Below are 21,572 nucleotides of genomic sequence, written 5' to 3' on the forward strand. Positions count from 1 at the left end.
GCCATTGTCTTGTCATTTTCAAAAAAAGATTTTTTTTTCTTTCTCACTAAAGTAGAATCGTTAGGATTTCCATAGATTTTCTGACCTATTGTCGTACCCCAGAAAATGTTAAATTCGGAATGAAAGTTCAATTATATAGCTACTACAGGAACGTCAGTAATTATTGTTATGAATACTCTTTCCATAATGAGAAGGTAACTCACACCTATAGTTTTAAGTTAAACCTAAGATAAGGTTATCGAAATAAAACATACTTACATAACAAAATATTCTAACTATTAAATCTCCTTTCAAACAATAATGCTCTCCAACTAAACCTTAGTTACAATTCCTCAGTAATTCTATCCGATTCATATCTCTCAAATCTCTTGTAACGCCCACCATGGTTTACTCGGCTCCGTTACCGATTGCAAGTCGATGTCCCTGCGACTCCATGAAAGTCGTTGTCGTCGTCCACTTTTTTACGTTTCTTGACCACCTTCGTTTCCTTCAAAGAAAGAACAAAAGAACTTATTCTATAAGATACTTATAAAAGAGTAAGACTTAGGGTCGATTTATACTAGCGCAGAGTTGAAGCGCATCGAAGCGTCAAATTTTTTACAATTAAAGCGAAGCCGCACGAATGCGCGCGTATTCGCCGGAACACGCGCGCACTCTCACGTGCAGTAATGGGCATCAACAGCAGAGCTATTGAATCATTTGGCAGTTGACGCGTTGGTTCGCTAGTGGGCGCGAGAATGCGCGCGCACCAATTTGTGTAGTTCGCGCGCAGATGAGCGAATTCCGACTCTTCTTTCTTCTTCAAAGAGTCTTTTTTAAATCTCCGAAGAAAGGTGTGCGTTACGCCGTGGAGTTAAGGTTGAATTTGTTATGTTCAGTTTTGGATAGACGCTTCGATGCGCTTCGACTCTGCGCTAGTATAAATCGACCCTTATACTTATATTATTGACGTGGCTCCAACTTACTTTGTAATTTACCTGTCCATATCTCTTTCTATCGTACTCCGCTATGCGCTCGAACTTGGCCTTAGCTTCAGGGTCGGCTTCCTTCCATCGCTTAGCCAACTCCCTAGCGATTTTGATCACCGAAAAATCAGGGTGGCTAGCCTTTACTTTAGAGTGTTCTTCGTTGCAGAACCAGAAAAAGGCATTTCTGCAAAAGTGGGTTTGAACCTTTAGATGAGAAATTCCTTTCTACAAATATTCGGTTTCAAGCAGTGTAAACAGGTAAGGACTTTAACTTCTAAGAGCGAAAGGGAAAAACCATAGATATTGGATTTCTATTGTAAAAACCCTTCCTATGACTCACTGAGGTCGCATCGACCATTTCGGGTCCCTCTTTTCCGGTTCATTATCGCAGACTGGTGGATCCTCAGGCTCGTAGTTCTGCAATTCTACCGAATCGTCTTGGTCAGCTATGTCGGGGGAATTCTGCTCCTCTTCAGAGGTACCTGTCTATGGGAGTCTGATCTGTGTAATTTGCCTTATCTTACTATATAGAAATTAGTTTGACAAAGGAAAATAAGTATATTAGTTTTAATCTGTGGAGTTAGCACATCTATGTAATACCCGCGACCCACACAAAGTCAGTAAGTATCAAATCGTTTTTTGTGCTAGGAGCGAAACTTCGCTCATGATGACGGTACAAACTTACCAAAGTAATAAAATGAGTCACTTGATTCATTCAATTGTCGCTTCACTACGATAATGTTGTTCAACAACTAGCATTTTTAATATCAATAGCATTATTGAGTTTTATTTTGGCACAGAGCAACATTTTCTGTTGGTTTATACTTGTTGATTCGAAGGATATTAACATTCTCTTTCTTTTGATACGTCACATTTGCACCGCTACGTTAAATCTAAGATAAAGTTACCGAAATTAAACGTACTTTTATAACATATTATTCTAATTATTTAATCTCCTTTCAAATCATAAGGATCTCCAAGCACACCTTAATTACAATTCCACAGTAGTTCTAACCCATTGATATGTATGAAATCTGTTATAGATAGTTCAACTCAGATTTGCGCGCGGCCCTATGTGTGCGTCGGCTTGTAAATATACAACTTTCATTCGTGTGACAGTGACGTCGTCCGAGCATGACGTGTTCTCATCGCTTTTTGTTATGGGTACAGTCGTTTACGAAAATGTCTAGTTCTTCACGGAGAAAATGTTTTAAGGAGTCAGGTAGCGTTTCAAAAAAATGAAACAACATTCAAAGCTTTTTATTATTACATTTTACAGTTTATCATTATTTTCTCATACGGCTTTTCAAATTGACATTGACAGTATCTAAGAAATAAATGAAGTGAAATATCTAAGATGAATTAAATACTCCTTACATATTTTCTAGCTCGGGGTACGCGGACAATAAATAAATGTGTGGACTAAGAATGTAAAAGACCTATAATTTAGTATAATAATGGAAACAAAATGTGTGGGGAATTTTAAAAATTATATTGCTTCGCATAATGTCGACCAAAATAAGACGGAAATAATGAAACTCATAAATGAACGTTTAAGTCAAATTGATGAAGGGATGTTGGGTAATACTTGTCGACATGTACAAAAGAAAAAAGAAGAATACTATAGACATTTTGACATGGAGTCAGAATTTATAATTAACATTGGTGAAAGTAGCGAATCCGAAAATACATCATTTGATTTTTCAAGTAGCGATAAAGAATCATTATAAATAAATAAACTAAATTACGTAATAACTGTACTTTAAACAGCCGTATACAACCCCTAAATAACTGTATTTGTACCCGACTGTACCTCTTGACACGCACACAAAGTCACTGTATATGTACAAGGGTTACCCACACATAGGGCCGCGCGCACGACTGAGTTGAACTTACTATATAATGATGTTGCCCTCAATGGTTTACGCGGTGCCTTTATCGATTGGAAGTCGATGTCCCCCCTCCGTCTCCATGAAAGTTGTTGTCGTCGTCCGCGTCTTTAGGCTCAAAGTCACCGTCCTCTTCCACGTTTAGATATTCCTTAACCATCTCCAGTTCCTTTAAATAAAGAGTTAAAAAAGTTGTTATAAAAACTGTCTTATTAAAAAATATTGATGTAGCCCTCTCTTACTAACTTTGTTACTAACCTGTTCATATCTCTTTCTATCGTTCTCCGCTATACGCTCGAACTTGGCCTTAGTTTCAGGGTCGGCCTCCCCCCAACGTTTACCCAGCTCCTTAGCTATTTCGCTTACATTATAATCTGGATAGGTGGCCTTTACTTTGGGACGCTCTTCATTGGTGAACCAAAAGAACGCTGATCTGCAAAAATAGGTTTGAGCTGTAGAAATATGTACAGACACAGACGAAATCATGAAAACATAATGATCGTCAAGGTCCTAAAAGTCCCACGATTAGTGGTAAAAAGCACCAGTAGATTGATACATGCTGAAAAGACAAAATTGGGAAGCAAGCTTATACATACATACACGTACACATTGGACAACATTATTGGACATAGGGTCTATAACGAGAAGCGTAAGTTTCAAATATTAAGTTCTTTGATACCTTCAGGTTCCCAAAAACCGTGCAATTGTGCAAGGAGGAGCTAATAGAACACTAACGGCTTTAAAGCCACAATAGGGGAGAAAACATGGATATTGGATTTCTATGGGGAAAAATCCCTGATCATAACTCACAGAGGTCGCTTCGGCAAGTTTGGGTCCGTCTTTCGTCGCTTACTCTCGCAAACTGATGCATCCTCGGGCTCGTCTGTGCGGTTCTGTCTATGCAGGTCTACGGAATTGTCTTGGCCAGCCATGTCGGGGGAATTCTGCTTCTTTAAAGAGGTACCTGGCTATGGGAACTGTGTAATTTAATCCAATATATGTGTGCAAGGCGCTTCGGTAATAAATAAAGGATTCGTCATCGGGTGGTCGAGATAGGTATCGTTGAGAGCACACAATAATAGCCACAAAACTTTGGTTAACACTTGTAATAAACTAAGCAAAAATCAAGAACAATAAATAATCAAGGATGCTTGAAATGATTACAGATTTTGTAAGGAGGAACGCGGGAAGTTGAGCACTCAGTCCGGCGTCCAAATAAAATGTGCTTACGGCGACGATCCACCAAATAGAGAGTGAACACTATACTACTTTTAATAGAGTTCACTTGAAGGAAACACACTTAAAATTAATTTTTATACATAATCACACAACCTAATCATTATTCGCATCGTGCTCACAATTATGTTCATTGATTTTAGATGCTATGTCAATAATTACAATGTCGATATTAGTTTGAAATATGAAAATATATTGATATTAGGTGTAAATGTGACACAGCGGCAGAAATAGCCAACATAAGAATTAATATGTTTAATACCTATCCATCGAATCAACAAAAAATTACTCACAGAAACTATTGCGGTGTGCCAAAATAAAACTCAATAATACTATTGATTAAAAATACCAATAGAACTGGAACATTATATCAGTAGTACCTACTTGTTGAACAACATTATCGTAGTGAAGCGACAATTGAATGAATCAAGTGACTCATGCTCATTACCTAGGTAAGTAGGTACCTACATCATGAGCGAAGTTCCGCTCCTAGCGCAAAAAACAATTTGATTCTGACTTCATGTGGGTCGCGGGTATTTACATAGATGTGCTGACTCTACAGATCAATACTTATATGATTACTTATTAATTATTAATAGACTTAAAGAACCTATATAGAGTCTTATCTCAGAAATTATCTGATTTGAAAATTCCTTTAGTGTTAGATAGACCTTTCATAGACGCTCATTTGTTTATATCTAACTATTTCTTATCAAGGCCAATCGTTATCCCAGAATGTAAAGTAGTTCTATCTCTTATTCTCTATTGTCTTTTCGTAGTGGCTCACCTGTACCTCTTCAGAATCGTTGTCACAGTCTTCAATCAGGTTGCCCTCGTCGTCAAATTCAAGGTCATACTTCGTGTAGACGTACGACTCGTATTCCTTTAAGAAGGTAAATTAAGATTTTTATACTTATTACAGTAGTTAAAGTACAAAAGTTCCCCAAAAGACTGGGTTCGAACGAGGTGTTCAAGTCAAATCATTACTTAATAAGGCGCGTACGCACGTACGAACACGAACATAGCGAACACAAACACCAGACCCGAACATTTGGTTCGTACGTATGGACGGCATATTCGAGCACGAACGCAAACCTAGTTCGAGTCGAGTTCGCGAACAACAGTCGTGAACTCTATCTTAGTAGCCATGACGGCGCCGTTGGAAGTGGTCGATTGTGAAGTTATTAAAGCGCTTCGAACACCGTCCATACAGAACACACTACAAGGATCGCCGCGAACATGTTTGACGAACAGAGTGTTCGATGTTCGATAGTGGTACGCACGTGCGAACCAAGTTGTTGCATATCATGTAACGCAACAAATTTGTTCGTACGTGCGTACGCGGCTATACACATGTAGGCACAACACACATAACAAAACTTACCCTAAGATATCTAGCCCTATCTATCCCCGCTAAACGCCCGTACTTGGCCTTAGTTTTAAATTCGGCTTCTTTCCATAGCTTATCTATCTCTTTATCCAATTCCTCCTCAGGGTAGTTTGGGTTTTTCTCCTTCAATTTCAAACGCTCTTCTTTGGCAAAGAAATCGTACGCTGACCTGAAAATGTAGTTTGGACTAATTGGTGTAGATATAGATACCAATAAAGACGAAACTATTGATGATCAATCAAGATAATCAGGTAGATGTTCCTAATACCCAATGTGTACAGTCCACGTACATTGACCTTACTGCCATACCGCTGACAACGCAAATCGACAAGTTCACCTGTCGCGACTACATTTCTATATACTTAGTGTGCAACTTACCAACACGTTGAACAGACATACATGTAGAAATCACCAACCTTTTACAGTGTACGATACTAGTAAATGAACAAATTGGGTTACTACTTGAAGTGTTTTACATGATGGACACACTCACTAACTAACACGCAACAATTATAGTGTACAGTGCAGGAACTAAACTGTCCCGTACACAACGATTGCCAAAAAATACCATCAGTAGGGATAGGGACCTACGTTTGACTTGAGCCTTCTTTATGATTTCTTACGTATACCATATACCTAAGCCCGTCTTTACTATACAATTGCTCTGGGTGTTATGGGTACTTTGATCTAAATAGGGACACAACAACCCGTTTTTAACCCACTTCATCGAATTACGGAAAATATCGGTCAGAAACCAGAAGCTGAAGAAATAAGCAAAAGGATTTTGCGACTTACAGCGCTTTCTCCGGAAAGTACATATTTCTCTTTCGCATTTCCTTCTCACGCCGTTCTTCGTCCTCCAAATCGACCACATATGGTCTATGCAGGTCGACCCAGTCATCTTGCTCAGCCATCGAGTCTGAAATCTGTCTATCTTCCCTGGACACTGACTGTGGGTGTATTTAATTTACTGAGTTAATTATTGATTAGGGTAATTAGTGATTTAGTCTCCAAATGTTGTTAAAAATCTCGTAACGCAAACATTTGGAAGAATAATATCTACCAGGAGCTGGTACTAAATATTCTTCCAAATATCAGGGAAAGGTCTGCAGCAAAATCAAAAACCGGCCAAGTGCGAGTCGGACTCGCGCACGAAGGGTTCCGTACCATTATTTATAACACGGACAAAAAAATCACGTTTAGTTTGTATGGGAGCCCCCAGAATGTTGATTTAATTCTAGTTTTTAGTATTTGTTGCATGTGCGGCAACAAAAATACATCATCTGTGAAAATTTCAGCTCTAACTATCACGGTATAAGATACAGCCTGGTGACAGACGAACGGACGGATGGACGGACGGACGGACGGACAGAGGAGCGAAAATAATACCTAGGGCCCGTTTTACCCTTTGGATACGGAACCCTAAAAAGTTCCGAAACTTTGTACAAGCAGTTTTACAATTGGCCCCAAAATAGGAAAACCCGAATAACAAGTAAGTATACCCATGGCTAAAAATAGTTAGGTAAATAACTCTTCTATTAGTTGAATGAACACGTTTCATATAGATAAAATAAATAACATAGGTAAGTACTTACGGAATAACTTTCCGTGACTGTCGCTGAAAGGAGACCGAACGAAACTAATGATAATACAAATACAAGCCACAACCCAACATGTCTGAACCAGTCAGCCGATAGAGGTGTTTTGCTGTGTGTTTCATTCACTTCTACACATAAACAATATGTTACAAACTTCACTTCATTCGTGGATTTTTGTTGGGCGCTTCCAAGACGATCAATTAAATTGCGCAATATTACGCAATGTGCAAACAAAATTTACCATAGACAGAGTCAATATTGAAGTTAGGGCAATGAATTTTGGGGACTAAATATTTTATTGCACAATGTTATTGTAGATACCTATATCTACAAAAAGTCTATTTCGAGTGCGTATATATTATCATAATTATCGTAGATAAGGCCATATTCACATGATAAATTCAACTTCATTGTATTACTTTGACCGTCTGGCGCGAACATTTAAATGAGACTTAACAAATTGCGTCTCAATTTTACAATTGATTTCTGACACTTACGCGATAAAATTCAATGGATAAAATTCGTATAAGTCATCATCATCCTCCGAGCCTTTTTCCCAACTATGTTGGGGTCGGCTTCCAGTCTCGTATAAGTAGTTTTATTTAAGTATACAATTGCCAAAACCGGTGTTTCATTTTTACATTTAACTTATTAACCTTCATTCGAACTGCAACAGGAACTTGCTACACGTGACCAAGCACAAGTAAGTCAGTGATAGGTACATAAGGGAGTATATGGAAAGAGTACCTTCATCTGGAAGAACATATAGGGTGTCTCAATAAGAGTGGGAAGTACATAAAAAAGTATCAACATAAAGGAGTACATAGGGGTAGATCACAGTGGAGTATATAAGGGAGAACATAGGTAGTGTACCTACATAAGGAAGTTTATAGAAGGGAGGATCACAGGAGCGGGTAGCGAGTATGAGGGAGTACATAGGAGATTACATACGGCAGCACATAAGGAAGTATATAAGGGAGTTGAAAGGGATAGTATATTAAGGATTACTTAAGGCAGTAGATATACATGTTACATGTCGGAATTACAATTATTCGCTCTCAGCCAAATCCACATACATTATGGCAACACTTGCTGTAACATTTCAGGTATTCTTGATGTCAGTAACTTTTATGTACTTAAAGGTATTCTACTGGCATCTAGATAGAAATTAAAAATATGGGCAGGGTTTTTGAAAAAGGACAAATAAATTAAACATCAATTTTTGTGTAAAAGATTCACTATATTGTTTTGTACAGTGAGCATTTATCAATTTCAAAACAATATTGCCCCTATTACACTAAGAACGACTTAAAATATTTTCTCGTTTTCCTTTCCACTAACTTTAATACGACACGGTTCTAATTTCGTGGAATTGCTTAAATAATTGCTTAATCGTGAAAGATAAAACCAACTTTCCAAAATAAAAACAGTCAAATGATTTTTTTTTAACAAGTACAGTAAGCAAAGGTAGGATATTCTAGCATTTATTCTATAGACGGTAATGGAACCTAGATGTCCTACGAATTTAAGTACTATCACGGTTTGCAGTCCTTTTTATGTACACAAATACATTACGCTTTTACGACGTAAAAGTTAAAACAATAGACGACTACAGGGCGACTAAACAATTTCATTTTAACACAAGAATTCATAATTCTTTACAGTTGTATTTCATTATGTCTGTCATTAAATCAAATATTCGAATTTCTGATAGTATTTTAAATTTAAACAAGGTCACATTACTTAAACAATAAAAAAATATTAATAACATAAAATAATCTAAGGTCAATAAAGGAATATAATTTATTAACTATACATTTTCTCATCACGAATAACAAAATCTCACTCACTCTCGCGTTTCGAACTTACACCTAAATTTACTAACTTGAAATACTATCCACTTAATTTTATTTTCTTTCGATGGACTTTTTAACCTATACTTTGTTCCATACATTAACTATTGCTGTTACGATGATTCAAATTATAAGGCCCCTTCAACCCGACCTTTGAGACAATACACAGGTTGCTTTACCTGCTCACGCCGTCCGCGGTTCCCGAAGAATCCGCTTCACGATCGCTCCTACAATAAGAATATTCGACAACAAAAACAATGTCGAAACGGAAAACTAAAGATAGTCTAACAACAACAAAATTATACTTATAATTTCAAAGTTCACTCCAACAAGCCATCGTAAACTTCCCAAATGGAAATAAAGACACGAAATCCTCCACGTGGACACAAAAATAAAATTAAGCATTAACTATCGAATAGCTGTACAAATGACCAGTCGTTGTATAAAAATATTGGAGTATATAATATAAAAATTGTAGGCAAAAAGTTAGGGGTCGACTGTAGGAAGGTTAACTTTAAAATGTGTGCACAAGGGACAGTGGATGTTGTCTGTCTCTTGGCTGTGCACGCGGCCAGGAGCACACGGCTGGAAGTCGGCGACTTCACTTGTACTCCTCTTCGGCGTCGAAGTCGCCGTCCTCGTCGACTTCGTTGACGATCACGGCTTGCGGCTGCTGCGTTAGCGCCAGAGGGCCCTTCTTGTATGCTGTCATTTCCTTTAAATTAAATGATTTGTATTTTTAGTACTTATTAAAAAGTTTTCAAAATATATTGTCATGAAAGTGTAATTTAAATAATCAAGTGTTAAAAATAATTAAATGTTTAATGTATACAAGTGCTTCAGCAGAACAAGCTACCTACTAAGTGAACATTTAAAAGGCATCTCCATGGTAAAAAATGTGTTAAAAAAGACTATTCAAGACTTTGTCTACCTTGCCAAGTTCAAACTCCTCCTCCTTTGTAATATCGATATTACTAAATTAATTACACAAGTACAAACTTTTGTACTTAGGTGACCATGACCTTGAAAACATGCTTATGTCAAGGTTACAACGGTCGAGTTTAATCGCTTAACTATATAAGTACTACATTGAACGGTCGTCTAATAAACTGTCATAATCAATACATTGTTACGATATATTGTGATTGCTGAACTTCAAATCATTTTTTTTGTCAACTTTGTTAAAAAGGTCTTTTACAAAATGTATAGTTTAAAATACATAATTTAAGCTCCAAAAAAAACTTGCATTCTGAAAACTTTTTCATTCTCAATAGCCAAGGGCCATATCGGAAAAAGGAATGATTCGCACCTGCCACCCCATCCCTATCTAATAAAAAAACCCTACCGCTCTTTGTTAGAAAGAATGCGTGATTTGGAATCTGTATTACGTTTATCACAATCCACATAGAAGTTATGAATATAATAAAGGAGACATTTTCCACAAATGGAACAACTGCCAGCTAAATGTTTGTTTGAGGATGTGTAAAAAAATCTTGACCACAAATAAGTTTAACATTACAAAATCGAATCAAAAAATCATCATTTTTGGGGAGGTCTAGAAAAGAATATCAAAAAAGAATCTTTATTTCTAAGTCTCCTTTTCTTCTTGCAGTAATTGGTAAGTAATTCATATGAAAGGGTTATATCAACCAATGGGTTCAAAAGTACTGCTTACAATAACTCGTTCATAATTTGTTTCTTTTTAGAAGAAATAATAATGTAATTTTAAACTCACTCTGTCATATCTCGCCTTGTCTTGTTCTGATAGGCTCTCGTATTTAGACTTGGTTTCAGGGTCGGCTGCTGCCCAACGCCTGCCGAGTTCCTTAGCGATGTCACCCATAGTATACTCTGGGTTATTGGCCTTCACCTTCGAACGCTCGTCGTTGCAGAACCAGAAGAATGCTGACCTGTAAATGCAGGTTTATTTTTAGAATCAGAAAACCTCTGGTAGTTTCGCTTTATATATAACCCACTTCCCAAAAAGAAGGAGTTTCTTAATTCGGATATTTGTAATTTCAGATAAGTGTTCTAATAAGAAAAAAAATCCATATTGGAAATTCACACTTTCGGACACATACAAAGTAAAAGGAACATAAAAGCATTGATAAAGAGAGGTGTATAATATTCCCTTACGTTCAAACACGTACAAAGTAAAACAAAACAAAAGCATCGATGAAAATAAGTTTATTTACATATTTCTTTATGCTTAAAGAAATTGGTGAACTTGCACAAAAAGTTCAAATGTGGTCTAAACTCCCAAGCTAGCTCACAACATAACAAACTTTTAATGTGAGTTTCAAGTAAGATCGAAAAAATCCAGTGAACAAAAAGCCTTTCAAGGTCAAAGGTCAAAAACTCAGAGTGTAAGGGTTGTTGTGTAAAGGTTGAGTTTTACCTCTTCTATATTGACTATTTTGACTGATAATGAAACAGTGTTACTGTGACCCAAAGCAACAAAAGGGACATCATTACATTAAGTTAAAGAAAAACTCATGACCATAAACTCACAGCGATCGCTTCGGCGCGTTGGGGTCCTTCATCTGTTGCCGCTTGCGCCCGCGCACCTTGATGTCTTTAGGCGGCACGTAACTCTGCATCTCTAAGTCGAACCTCCTCTTATCTTGTTCAGCCATCTCGTGGAAACGCTGCTTTTCCTTCTCCGACATCGTCTGTGGGGTTGCCGTGGGAAAAATAATAATTTAATCATAATGTAAGTAGGTATATGTGTAGCGGTCAAGAAACCTGTTTGGGACTTGTGTTCTTAATTACATAAACAATTTGTGATGTCCAACTATTGCTAACATACAAGGTAGTTGAATGAATTTGAAAAGAAAACTCCTAAAGAAAACCGAAGTCAGACCTTGCTAGTTACTATGTGGTGTTTCTAAATGCAATGTACTATATTCAGTAAGAGAATTTGCCGAGAAGTTTTAAAGGAGTCCAGTTGGCTTTAAGTTCCTACGACCCAGTAAATAAAACAAAAAAAAGTACACAAGCCGGTGCGTGAACCGTTTTCGTACAGAACGTAATTTATCGCTATCTTGGCGAGTTTCCCGCCAACTGTAACAGGTGCGCGCTTCGATTGCATGTCAATGGGAACCTTCTCAAATAAGGTGGAGTATTTTATGTAACAAGATATTTTATTTTGTGTTTTGTCTCCTAGAAGAGAAAGAAGGCGAGGAGAAATAAATTGGGTGTGATAAACTGCCTAATTTAGAACGAAAAATACAGAATATATTGAAATATTAAAGTTATAGTTCGGCCATTCAGAGAATGCGTTCCTGACACGTCGCGATTGAACTGACGACGTAACTTTGCAATGGCGTTGCAGTTACGATAAAAATATTTTTGCTGGTTGTTTACCGTTTTAACAATTGAGGAGCATTAAAACAACATTATTATATCAATAATCAATGAATGTTATTACGTCGTCAGTTCAATCGCGACGTGTCAGGAACGCATTCTCTGAATGGCCGAACTATAGTAGCCAATAACTTTTAACTCTCGAGACTGTTATCGTCAAATAAATCTTGAGTTCAAAGATAACATAGATGTTATCTGAAATCAAATCAACTGAGCCGCAATTGTCCAAACCATAATGTTTAATTTACAAGTGCAAGTGATTTCAGTTATTTATGTATATTTGGCACTCAATATACTAATATTGTGCCAATTTTGACTGTCCAATACAATATAGACTGTTGATCAGAAATGTGAAAAAGGAAAAATTAAGAACTTACTTTTTTGGCAAGAAACAGGAAACATGAACCAAGATTATTTTTCTCTGAATTTAAATATAAATATAAACAATAAAAAATCTACAGTCAAGCTAGAAAACTTTTAGAAAACTCTCATTTTTAAACATCTATCATCTATTATTTTTTCTTAAAAATTACTTTACTTTAGTGACTCCAAAAAAAATCCTAATTTAATATACATATTTACACAAAATCAACTTACATTCCACCTCTCAGCGCACTTCTTGGAGAATGTAGCAAACACAACATTTTCATCCGGGTGCTTCTTCCTGTGTTCTTCACGGCACGTTTGTAGGAAGAACGCATATGCAGTCATACGCCCCCTTGGCTTGTTGTACGCCCTTGCTCTAGGCATCTTCTGTTTGACGGTAGCTTGAGCCTGAGCTATTAATGCCTGCTGTTGGGCTTGGTGCTGCAGTTCCTGGACATTGAAATACAAATTCAAAGTAAAAATATATTTTTTTAACTTTAAATAGGCCTATAAAAGCTGTGTTTTCAAGGAGTTAAAAGGAGAACACAGAAGATCCAGAAAGAACCCCAGACACTCTTTTCTTTCTCATTAGTTTCATTATAAGGTTTCTTTACTTTTATGTATTTAGAAAATGTAACGTTCTGGTAACAATTTGACAATATAGAAAATGTAAAAAAGAGAATAGAAATACACAATAGAATAAATCAATGCTGGATATTTTTATTTACATATTATAGAACTCAAAAGTTAAGGAATCTGATCTTTAAAATGTGCCAAACGTAAAGGTTTCATGTATTACCTGTAATGTAGCAGACTGCCGTTGTAAAGCAGCTTGAATTTGTTGCTGTTGCACAGCTTGCAACTGTTCATGCAGAGTCTGTTGCTGTTGCTGCAGAGTTTGAGCAACCTGTTGTTGCAGAGCTGCCTGAGCCTGCACAATGGCTTGAGCCTGTGCAGGGCTTACTTGCAGAGTCTGTTGGAGACTCTGCTGCAGAGCTTGTTGTTGCTGCTGCTGTTGTTGTTGCTGCTGCTGCTGTTGTTGCTGCTGCTGCTGTTGCTGTTGCTGCTGTTGTTGTTGTTGCTGCTGCTGTTGTTGCTGTTGCTGTTGCTGATGTTGTTGCTGATGCTGCTGTAACATTTGCTGCAAAGTCTCCTGCTGACTTTGCTGCTGTTGCTGCAAAGTCTGTTGCAATGTACGGTTGTGTTGCTGAATAGCTTGTTGCAAATTTTGCTGTTGTTGCAATTGCTGTTGCAGTTGATTCTGCTGTTGCTGTTGGATAGCCTGGTTTTGCTCCTGCTGTACTTGCTGCAAAGTCTGGTGGTTCTGTTGTATACCATTGGCCTGCTGATTGTTTTGTTCAGAATCAGGACTTGACTGACTTTGTGGCTGTAACAATAGATAAAAAAGCTATTTATCTGTACTAATACTGAAAAGCTGAAGGATTTGTGTTAAGACTAGGTTTTTATCCATGTGCGAGGGGAATTTCTATGCGGCACGGATAAAACTGCTGGCGAAAGCTAGTTTTGAAAGGAAATTGATTCAAACTTAGGAGTTAATCTTTTCCTGCAGATTTCTGTGGACTTGCATTTCCTGAAATATTGATTCCTTTAAAAAAGACTGAGCTTAAAATGAAAACACTGAACCATATTTATTGTAAAGGATAACTGTAAAATATTGTCCATATAGGTTTTTGTTTTGTTATCCGTTAACTTAGAACAGGCCACTAGTAGTATGTAGGCCGTTACGTTACAGTAGGCCTAGTGGAACTTCTACTAGGCCAAAAAAAGTTACCAACATATCAAATTTTAGTCATGACCAAAACTTGGCTAGGAAATGTGTATCAATTTATATGCCTTATATTAGATCATATATGTTTTCTTGCTTAGAATCATTTAAAATCCTAAAAGACCTGAAATGTGCCAATTTATGGCATAAGGTTAAACAAAGTATGTATAACTGGAGATGTATAGATTTTTATTAACATTATTTAAAAAAATAGCACCGTAGATTATGCCTGCAACATTTTCTGCTCCCAAAAGGAACTATGTTCCGTTTCGAGATCTAACTTCGAATTACCACCTATCTCCATTAAAAATCAGTCAGAGTGTAGCAAAGGATGTGCACAGAACTCAGGACTCAGGAAAATTCTTACAAATGGCCAGTTTGAATAGAATGACCAAAAAATACTGAAATCTGTTATAACATGAGAGCGTTTCAAAAAAACCCTTGCCTTTTTGTAGAGCACTAGTAGTGATAACAGACTAAAATGTCCATACCTAGAAAATTGAATAGTATTTTTATAAAAAAAAAAACACTCAAACTACATTAAAACCATCTGCTTTTTGAGAAGTCGGTTAAAATACCATTTGTAGGCACCAGAATAGAATTTTATTGATGATTTGTGTCTCAAACTGAATTCCAATTTGCCACTATACTACAAGCTAATGTTAACATTTAAAATTACCGCAAATATTAAATCTATTTCACAGTGCCGTGGTCTGCAAACTTTTACGCTCCCATGATCAAAAAATCGAGAATTTATCAATTTACTCTTTTTTAGATTAGGATGTCGCCGAGATGTCGCCTAAAAATTGACACTGACAAAATTGAAGATGCGACATTTGACATTAATGTTTTTTTTTTAATCAAAGAGGCTTTATTTGTACGGAGTATTTATACATCCATGGTTTTACTATATAGTAGACTAGCTTCCGCCAGCGGCTTCGCCCGCGTGGTGTGTTGATAAAAAGTAGCCTATGTGTTAATCACCTATCTACGTTCCGAATTTCAATCAAATCGGTCCAGCCGTTTTTGCGTGATTGAATAACAAACATACATCCATACATTCTCACAAACTTTCACATTTATAATATAAGTAAGATTTTAAAAGTTAATTAGTTCTAAGTTCTGGTTCTTTTGGAAATACATAGGCGTTGGGGAGGCCTATGTTCATAATTATTTTTGATACCAATAAGTAGGAAATGATTCTAATAATTTGACACTCAATGGCTTCCAAAATCAACTAGCGAAAAGAGCGTTATCTGAAAACTACAGATGTGCAATAATGTTTTGACACATTTTTGCTAAGAATGAAGAAACATGATCACCGAATATTATGGTTGTTTATTGCTTCTATGTTAACAGTTATCAAACCCGAAGTATATAAGGGTACATTCATGATCGATCCATAAATCAAGCACCCTTGAATAGTAAGGAAGTGGCAGCCCTTTTTCTTTCACTGTCAATGTCACCATATCTGACCAATATTTGTTTAGATTCGATTTTCAAAAATAACGCCTTGGATTGAATGATTTAGAAATGAATGAATGAATAAAATTTTAAGTTGTAGTGGAACCTGGCCATCTGGGTATTTCTTAAAACCCTGGTTAAAATGCATCAATTCTTGTAAAATCGTAATTAATTACTCATATGCTGTAAAATAGTGTAAAAATGTAGTGAATAGATGTTGTCAATGAATTTTATCCATGTTTTTGTTTCGTGATAAGATGCAATTCAAGTATAAAGTTTTAAATGGCTATTCATAGCTGTTGAATTAGATTATAATCCTTAGTAATGTTTCGGTTTTTGTTTTAATATAATTAAGATAGGAGAGAGGCCTATGTCCAGCAGTGGACTGCGATAGGCTGATGATGATGATGATAATTAAGATATTAAAAGCGGTAAGTAAGATCTTTCTTCATAATGTCGAACACATTTTGTCTACCAAAATAATATCAATGTACCTATTTCATTCATATCGTGGACAAAAAAAAATTGTTTTTATTTCATTTGTTAATGTTATTTATGGATGTTTTTTACGTCATTAATATTATTTTCAGTAATCAATTGGCACATATGGTCATTTACTGAAAATTTAAAATGATCAGTACAATCGGCAAAAAATTAACGATTCTTGTGGACAAATCTTACCTAAAAAGATTTTATTATGTTTTCTTGATATTATTGTGAAATAAAAATGTGTCAATTTTAACATACGGAAACAAATAAATGTGTCGTGTTCGTTGAATAATACAACTAATAAATAGTTGCGGTGAAAGACAACGTTCGTTTAATTGAAAAATTATACTAGTGAGCAAAACAAAGAAAATTATACTTATTCGTTTTAACTTGTTTTGGACAATAACAAATGGATGTATGTATACCAATATTTTAAATTGTTTATAATGAAACTTTCGTACCGTAGGAGACGATGTTTGTTGCGACTCTACAGATCCTGATGCGTACCACCATGGTTGCTGAGATTCTTCTCTAGCGTTTGCATTTGACATTATGCGGTAATCATAGCTCGGGGTGGATGTATCACCACCGTTGTTCGAGAAGCCACCAGTCATTTTGTATGTATACAACTGATGAGTTGAAGCAGCGGTGCTTCTTGCAATCTCCTCATGTAATTGTTGTTGATGCTGTAGTTCACCTGCGCCACCCGGCCACCACGAGGCATCGTCGCGCGCACCCCAAGCGTCCCCCGTCGCGCCCCGATCCCCCATGTTACAATCGTAGCTTGCGGTCAACCAGTTATTTTATGCCTCTTTGGTCACTTCAAAATGTTTCCTGCGTTCCAAAAGCTGTTGAAATCATGTCCTTTCTCTAAGATTGCAAATACTCGAGCAATAAGCTTTAAGTATTGGAATTAATATTTTTTCACTAAAACACTGTCACTTTTCATGCGATTCGGTTTTTATCACAAAGACTCAGTATAATTATGTTTGCCACATTATTTTTAATCAATTGTATGCTATGGAAATCGAAAACGCACAAGGTCTCGCGTGTTGTTTAATGAAAAAGCTACCGGCTGTAAGTTCCACTCCACACGCGTACGTTTTGTCTTCGTTTGTACTTAAGTCAATAAAGTTGGCAACGTCGCAGAGTCAGACGCCAAACAAGTGCACACGAGCGCCCTCAACGCGCAGCGGCCATTTTAGAAACGTTGGAACATATACGAAAAGAGACGAGTGTGCACGAACTGGCAACAAGCTCGTCCAGCAACCGGTCAATAAGACGATTAGCGCAGCCTCGGCTCGGCTATCCATGTTGGTACTGAAATTCTTTTGTTTATAATTCAAGTAAATTTACATAGCTTTGATGAACATTTCTAATTTTCACCAACTTATGAAATGTTTTTAAAGAATTAGATTGAAGTAGGAAGATTTTTTTATTGCGGTAAAGTAGGTATTGCCTAAATAAATGCAAACTTAATTAAAACGTGTTATTGAATAGTCAATTGTATTCTTTGAGTTGGAATGGGCACATAAATATCATATTTATGTAGGTACATACAAGAGCTTCTAAGCTTTCAAGGCCGCGTTCATCAGAATGAAAGATCAAATTTTTATTAAAGTAGGCACTTACTTAAATATTATGTCACTAATATGGACGGACGTTCCGCTCATATACCTTATTAGGCAATATTTAATAGCAGCGATATGAAATATTTATGTTAATTACAATATTTTGCGGTGGGCAATATTCAATTAGAAAAAGGCGGCAACGATTATATAGAATTTGCACTAGGGATTTTAGTGGACTTTTATCCACGAGCTCATATTTCTGTATTTCAGGGTACGGATGTTACGTGGAAAACTGTTCGTGTTACTGCATATTATTATAATTCCAAGTTTACCTCTGCGTATGTCGATTCGCGGTAAACTCAAAACATTCAAAAAACTCAAAACATTCATGTGGTTTCTCGGTCGTGCCAGCCGAAAGACGTCCACTGCTGGACAGAGGCCTCCCCCAAGGTTCGTCAATTTGTTCGATCTTCAGTAACCCGCATCCACTGCTTCCCGCCGACCTTGCCCAGGTCGTCCATCTAGCTAGTGGGAGGCCCGCCCATGCTACGTCTTTCGGGTCGTGAATTCCACTCGAGAACTTTTCTGTCCCATTGGCCATCTGTTCCGAGAGCTATGTGCCCTGCCCATTGCTGGTTCAACTTTGCAACTCTTCGGGATCTAGGTAACTTAGGTGCTTCTGCGGATCTCCTCGTTTCTAATTCGATTCGGCTTGTAGACTTTTACAATAGATAGAGTGATTTATGAGATAGGTATAGGTTAGGTTAAGTAACGTTAGCCGGGCGCAGCCGCAGCCGGTGGCTACTCAATCAAACAAATTATATTCTTTTCCGCCATGTCGTCGTTAACACAATCCACCCATTTTTTCCTTGGTTGGCCTTTCTTCTGTTTCTATTAAAATTAATGCTTAGGATCTATTCCACAACATGTTCATCATTTCTTCGCATAAAATGCCTGTATAATAATGTGACAGCAGGTATCCACATAGCTTCTCGGTTACCGGTGCAAAATTCTGGTACTTTTATGGATAAAGGAAACTGCATAAGTTATGTCCTCCAAAATTAAATATCGTTATTAATTTCAGTATCATTATAGTATATATATAATTCAAGGAAATATAATTTCTTGAATAAATCACATATCGCTATCAATATATCAGTCGCTTTTGAGGTTCCGCCAAACCTTTAAACCAATCTAATAAGATTTGAAATAGAAATTTGAATTGCAGACTTCAAATTCTGCAATTTACTGCTCGAATATGTCTTGTCGATCTTCGTATTGGTTTGACAACGCGTTTTTAGAAGGGTCTTGAACCTTTTCAAGTACGAAGTATATAATAATGAAGTAGGGGCGATATTAACTTTAGGAACTCTTGATGACTTTTTGAAAACTCTCCATGTTCCTTCTCAAGCCCTTTATGTATCAGGGCCCCGGTAACTCATTAGGACAATCCCGCAGCCCTGTAGGCTTTGGCCTGGGTTGGCTCCACTAGGGTCTGCTACTTCCTTATGTCTAGTTTAAGTTATAAATCATGAATGATAGCTATTGGAAGCTGGAATGAAAAAAAACTCCAGTCTCATTATTCTTTCTTATTCTGGTGGCTTCAATACTCAGAAAACATTTGCACATGTTGATGTATCTAAATACTATTCTTGTTTGTATTCACTTGTCTTCCGTCCTTTTCTATAAGAAACCCAGACCAAAAAACATTTTAGACCTTATCCGTAAGAATTTTAAGCAATGGCTTCTTGAAGGTCTTTACTATTTGTATAAGTAATCAACTTGCTTTGAAGAAAGTTGAATGGCAATAACTTAATAGACATCTGCAATAGGCACTGTTTAGTAATTTAACCATTTCGTTGTGTCTTAATATACAGGTATTTCCTTTTTTTCCCACTTAGCATAATATGCGTCTACTTCATAAGAATTACTAGCGTATTATCCATTTTGATAATACACAAAATATGTTCTACCAATCAACGTGGGTGAGAATTTTGATCGTCAAAGAGTCTTTACCGCGAAGGGTCATTAGTCTTAAAAGTTATAACTCCCCCACCCTTTTCAGAAAATGCCTGGTTTTACGCCGGCTACGTGCCGCAGCTGTTGGTACGCAAAATTAAATTGGACTATGGTAACTTAACATTTAAACGCTTACCGAAATATACCTATCCCTTATTGAATATCCGTATTTCTCAGGACTACCTTATTGCAAAAAAAGAAAGAAACAAATAATTTATTAAGAAGAAAACAATTTTATCGGATTTTCTTAACATATGAGTAGGTATAAAAAGAGATTACGTGTTATGTTCTGCCGTCAAATGTACATCAAGCCATCAAAAAAATTGTACCAATATATAAGTAAAAATTACACCCTGTTCATCAATCTTTTAAAATTAAATTTTAACCTATATTAATATAGTGACCCTTTTTCTTCTTCCTATCTTCCACAGGACGAGCGGATACTGATTAAATGGGCTCATAATAAACAAATAACCAAAATAAATACAATGCTAACACCCACAGTACAGAAAAACAACGTCAACGTCTGATCCCTTTCAGCAAATAACCTTTCATAAGTAGGTATGTAATTGTTTATGATCACCAGCGGTTTCACCCTCGCCCCGTGGGATTCACATACTCTGATAAGAAGTATTTGAGCTATCTAACAATGAAATAACTCTTGAAATTGGAATTGCTAGCGAAAAAAAACTTTTGCTTTAAAATTAAGACAGATTTTTTTTATTGTACGAAAATAATTCTAAAATGCCAATAGGTATTAATTTCCACGGTAACAATTGTTTACGTAAACATAATAAATGGATAATCAGAATAGCTAAGTAATCAAAAGAATGTACAACACACAAACTTTGTCGATAAAGTTACTTTATACGAAATTATTGGAATACAAATTACTTATTAGGCTTATTTAATTAGTTTTAGCAATAGGACAGGACTTCATATAGGTTCTTAAAGTTATTTATAAAATTATACAAATCTTTCCATTGATGACTTTATTATAAGAACGCTGATAACTACCTATAAGGTACATAACTACTACAACATGCTCACGTATACATATACCTACAATATTATTATGCTCGTACCTAGATATAATACCTATAGAGCTGTCACCTTACTTCGGCACTCGGCAGCCATTTGCTTACAAAATTAGAATGTAAAACTATAAATATCATTTCAAGCGTTACACTGAGAACATTTAAACCACAGAAACAACTTGAGTAAACCAACAATTTCATTTATAGTGAAATTTTAGGATTCTATTAGAAAATAATGAAACTCACCGAGTATTGTGTTTATTATAAACGAGCACACGATTTCAGCGCTTATTACGTAGGGAACTTTGCGCTCGTCGAAATGAATACATGAACAGACGATGTCAGTGACAAAACATTTTGATTGGTTGAAATTAAATACGCCGCCATTTTTCAGCCAATGACTGAGCTTGCCTTAGCTTTATTTTTTGTTTATACTACAATACATAGATACGTTGTCATGTTGTATTCATGCACACATTCACCTAAAGAACTGTTTTCGTTTCGCGGTTCTAATCGTGTTACGAGTAAAACCTAAAGTAG

At 36.4% G+C, this 21,572-nt stretch overlaps 3 protein-coding genes across 3 annotated transcripts; all 3 read right to left on the bottom strand.

Moving 5' to 3' along the window:
- Nucleotides 1-254: 254 nt before the first annotated feature.
- On the bottom strand, nt 255-1,830 carry LOC124632249 (high mobility group protein DSP1-like). The gene is made up of 4 exons (XM_047167010.1): nt 1,654-1,830; nt 1,309-1,454; nt 966-1,152; nt 255-487 (listed from the first exon to the last, which is right to left on the bottom strand). The coding sequence occupies exons 1-4, from the start codon at nt 1,681-1,683 to the stop codon at nt 401-403; spliced, it is 450 nt and encodes a 149-aa protein (XP_047022966.1). The 5' UTR covers nt 1,684-1,830; the 3' UTR covers nt 255-400.
- LOC124632248 (high mobility group protein B3-like) lies at nt 1,710-7,261 on the bottom strand. The gene is made up of 9 exons (XM_047167009.1): nt 7,079-7,261; nt 6,279-6,433; nt 5,478-5,652; nt 4,881-4,976; nt 3,668-3,825; nt 3,116-3,290; nt 2,868-3,026; nt 1,955-2,007; nt 1,710-1,861 (listed from the first exon to the last, which is right to left on the bottom strand). The coding sequence occupies exons 2-7, from the start codon at nt 6,395-6,397 to the stop codon at nt 2,904-2,906; spliced, it is 846 nt and encodes a 281-aa protein (XP_047022965.1). The 5' UTR covers nt 6,398-6,433; nt 7,079-7,261; the 3' UTR covers nt 1,710-1,861; nt 1,955-2,007; nt 2,868-2,903.
- A 1,039-nt stretch (nt 7,262-8,300) lies between these two features.
- Nucleotides 8,301-17,609, bottom strand: LOC124632324 (high mobility group protein DSP1-like). Its single transcript, XM_047167115.1, has 6 exons — nt 16,867-17,609; nt 13,466-14,053; nt 12,898-13,116; nt 11,446-11,606; nt 10,670-10,844; nt 8,301-9,649 (listed from the first exon to the last, which is right to left on the bottom strand). The coding sequence occupies exons 1-6, from the start codon at nt 17,173-17,175 to the stop codon at nt 9,536-9,538; spliced, it is 1,566 nt and encodes a 521-aa protein (XP_047023071.1). The 5' UTR covers nt 17,176-17,609; the 3' UTR covers nt 8,301-9,535.
- Nucleotides 17,610-21,572: the final 3,963 nt, after the last annotated feature.

The sequence above is a fragment of the Helicoverpa zea genome, chromosome 8 (assembly GCF_022581195.2).
Source record: "Helicoverpa zea isolate HzStark_Cry1AcR chromosome 8, ilHelZeax1.1, whole genome shotgun sequence".
Lineage (NCBI taxonomy): Eukaryota > Metazoa > Arthropoda > Insecta > Lepidoptera > Noctuidae > Helicoverpa > Helicoverpa zea.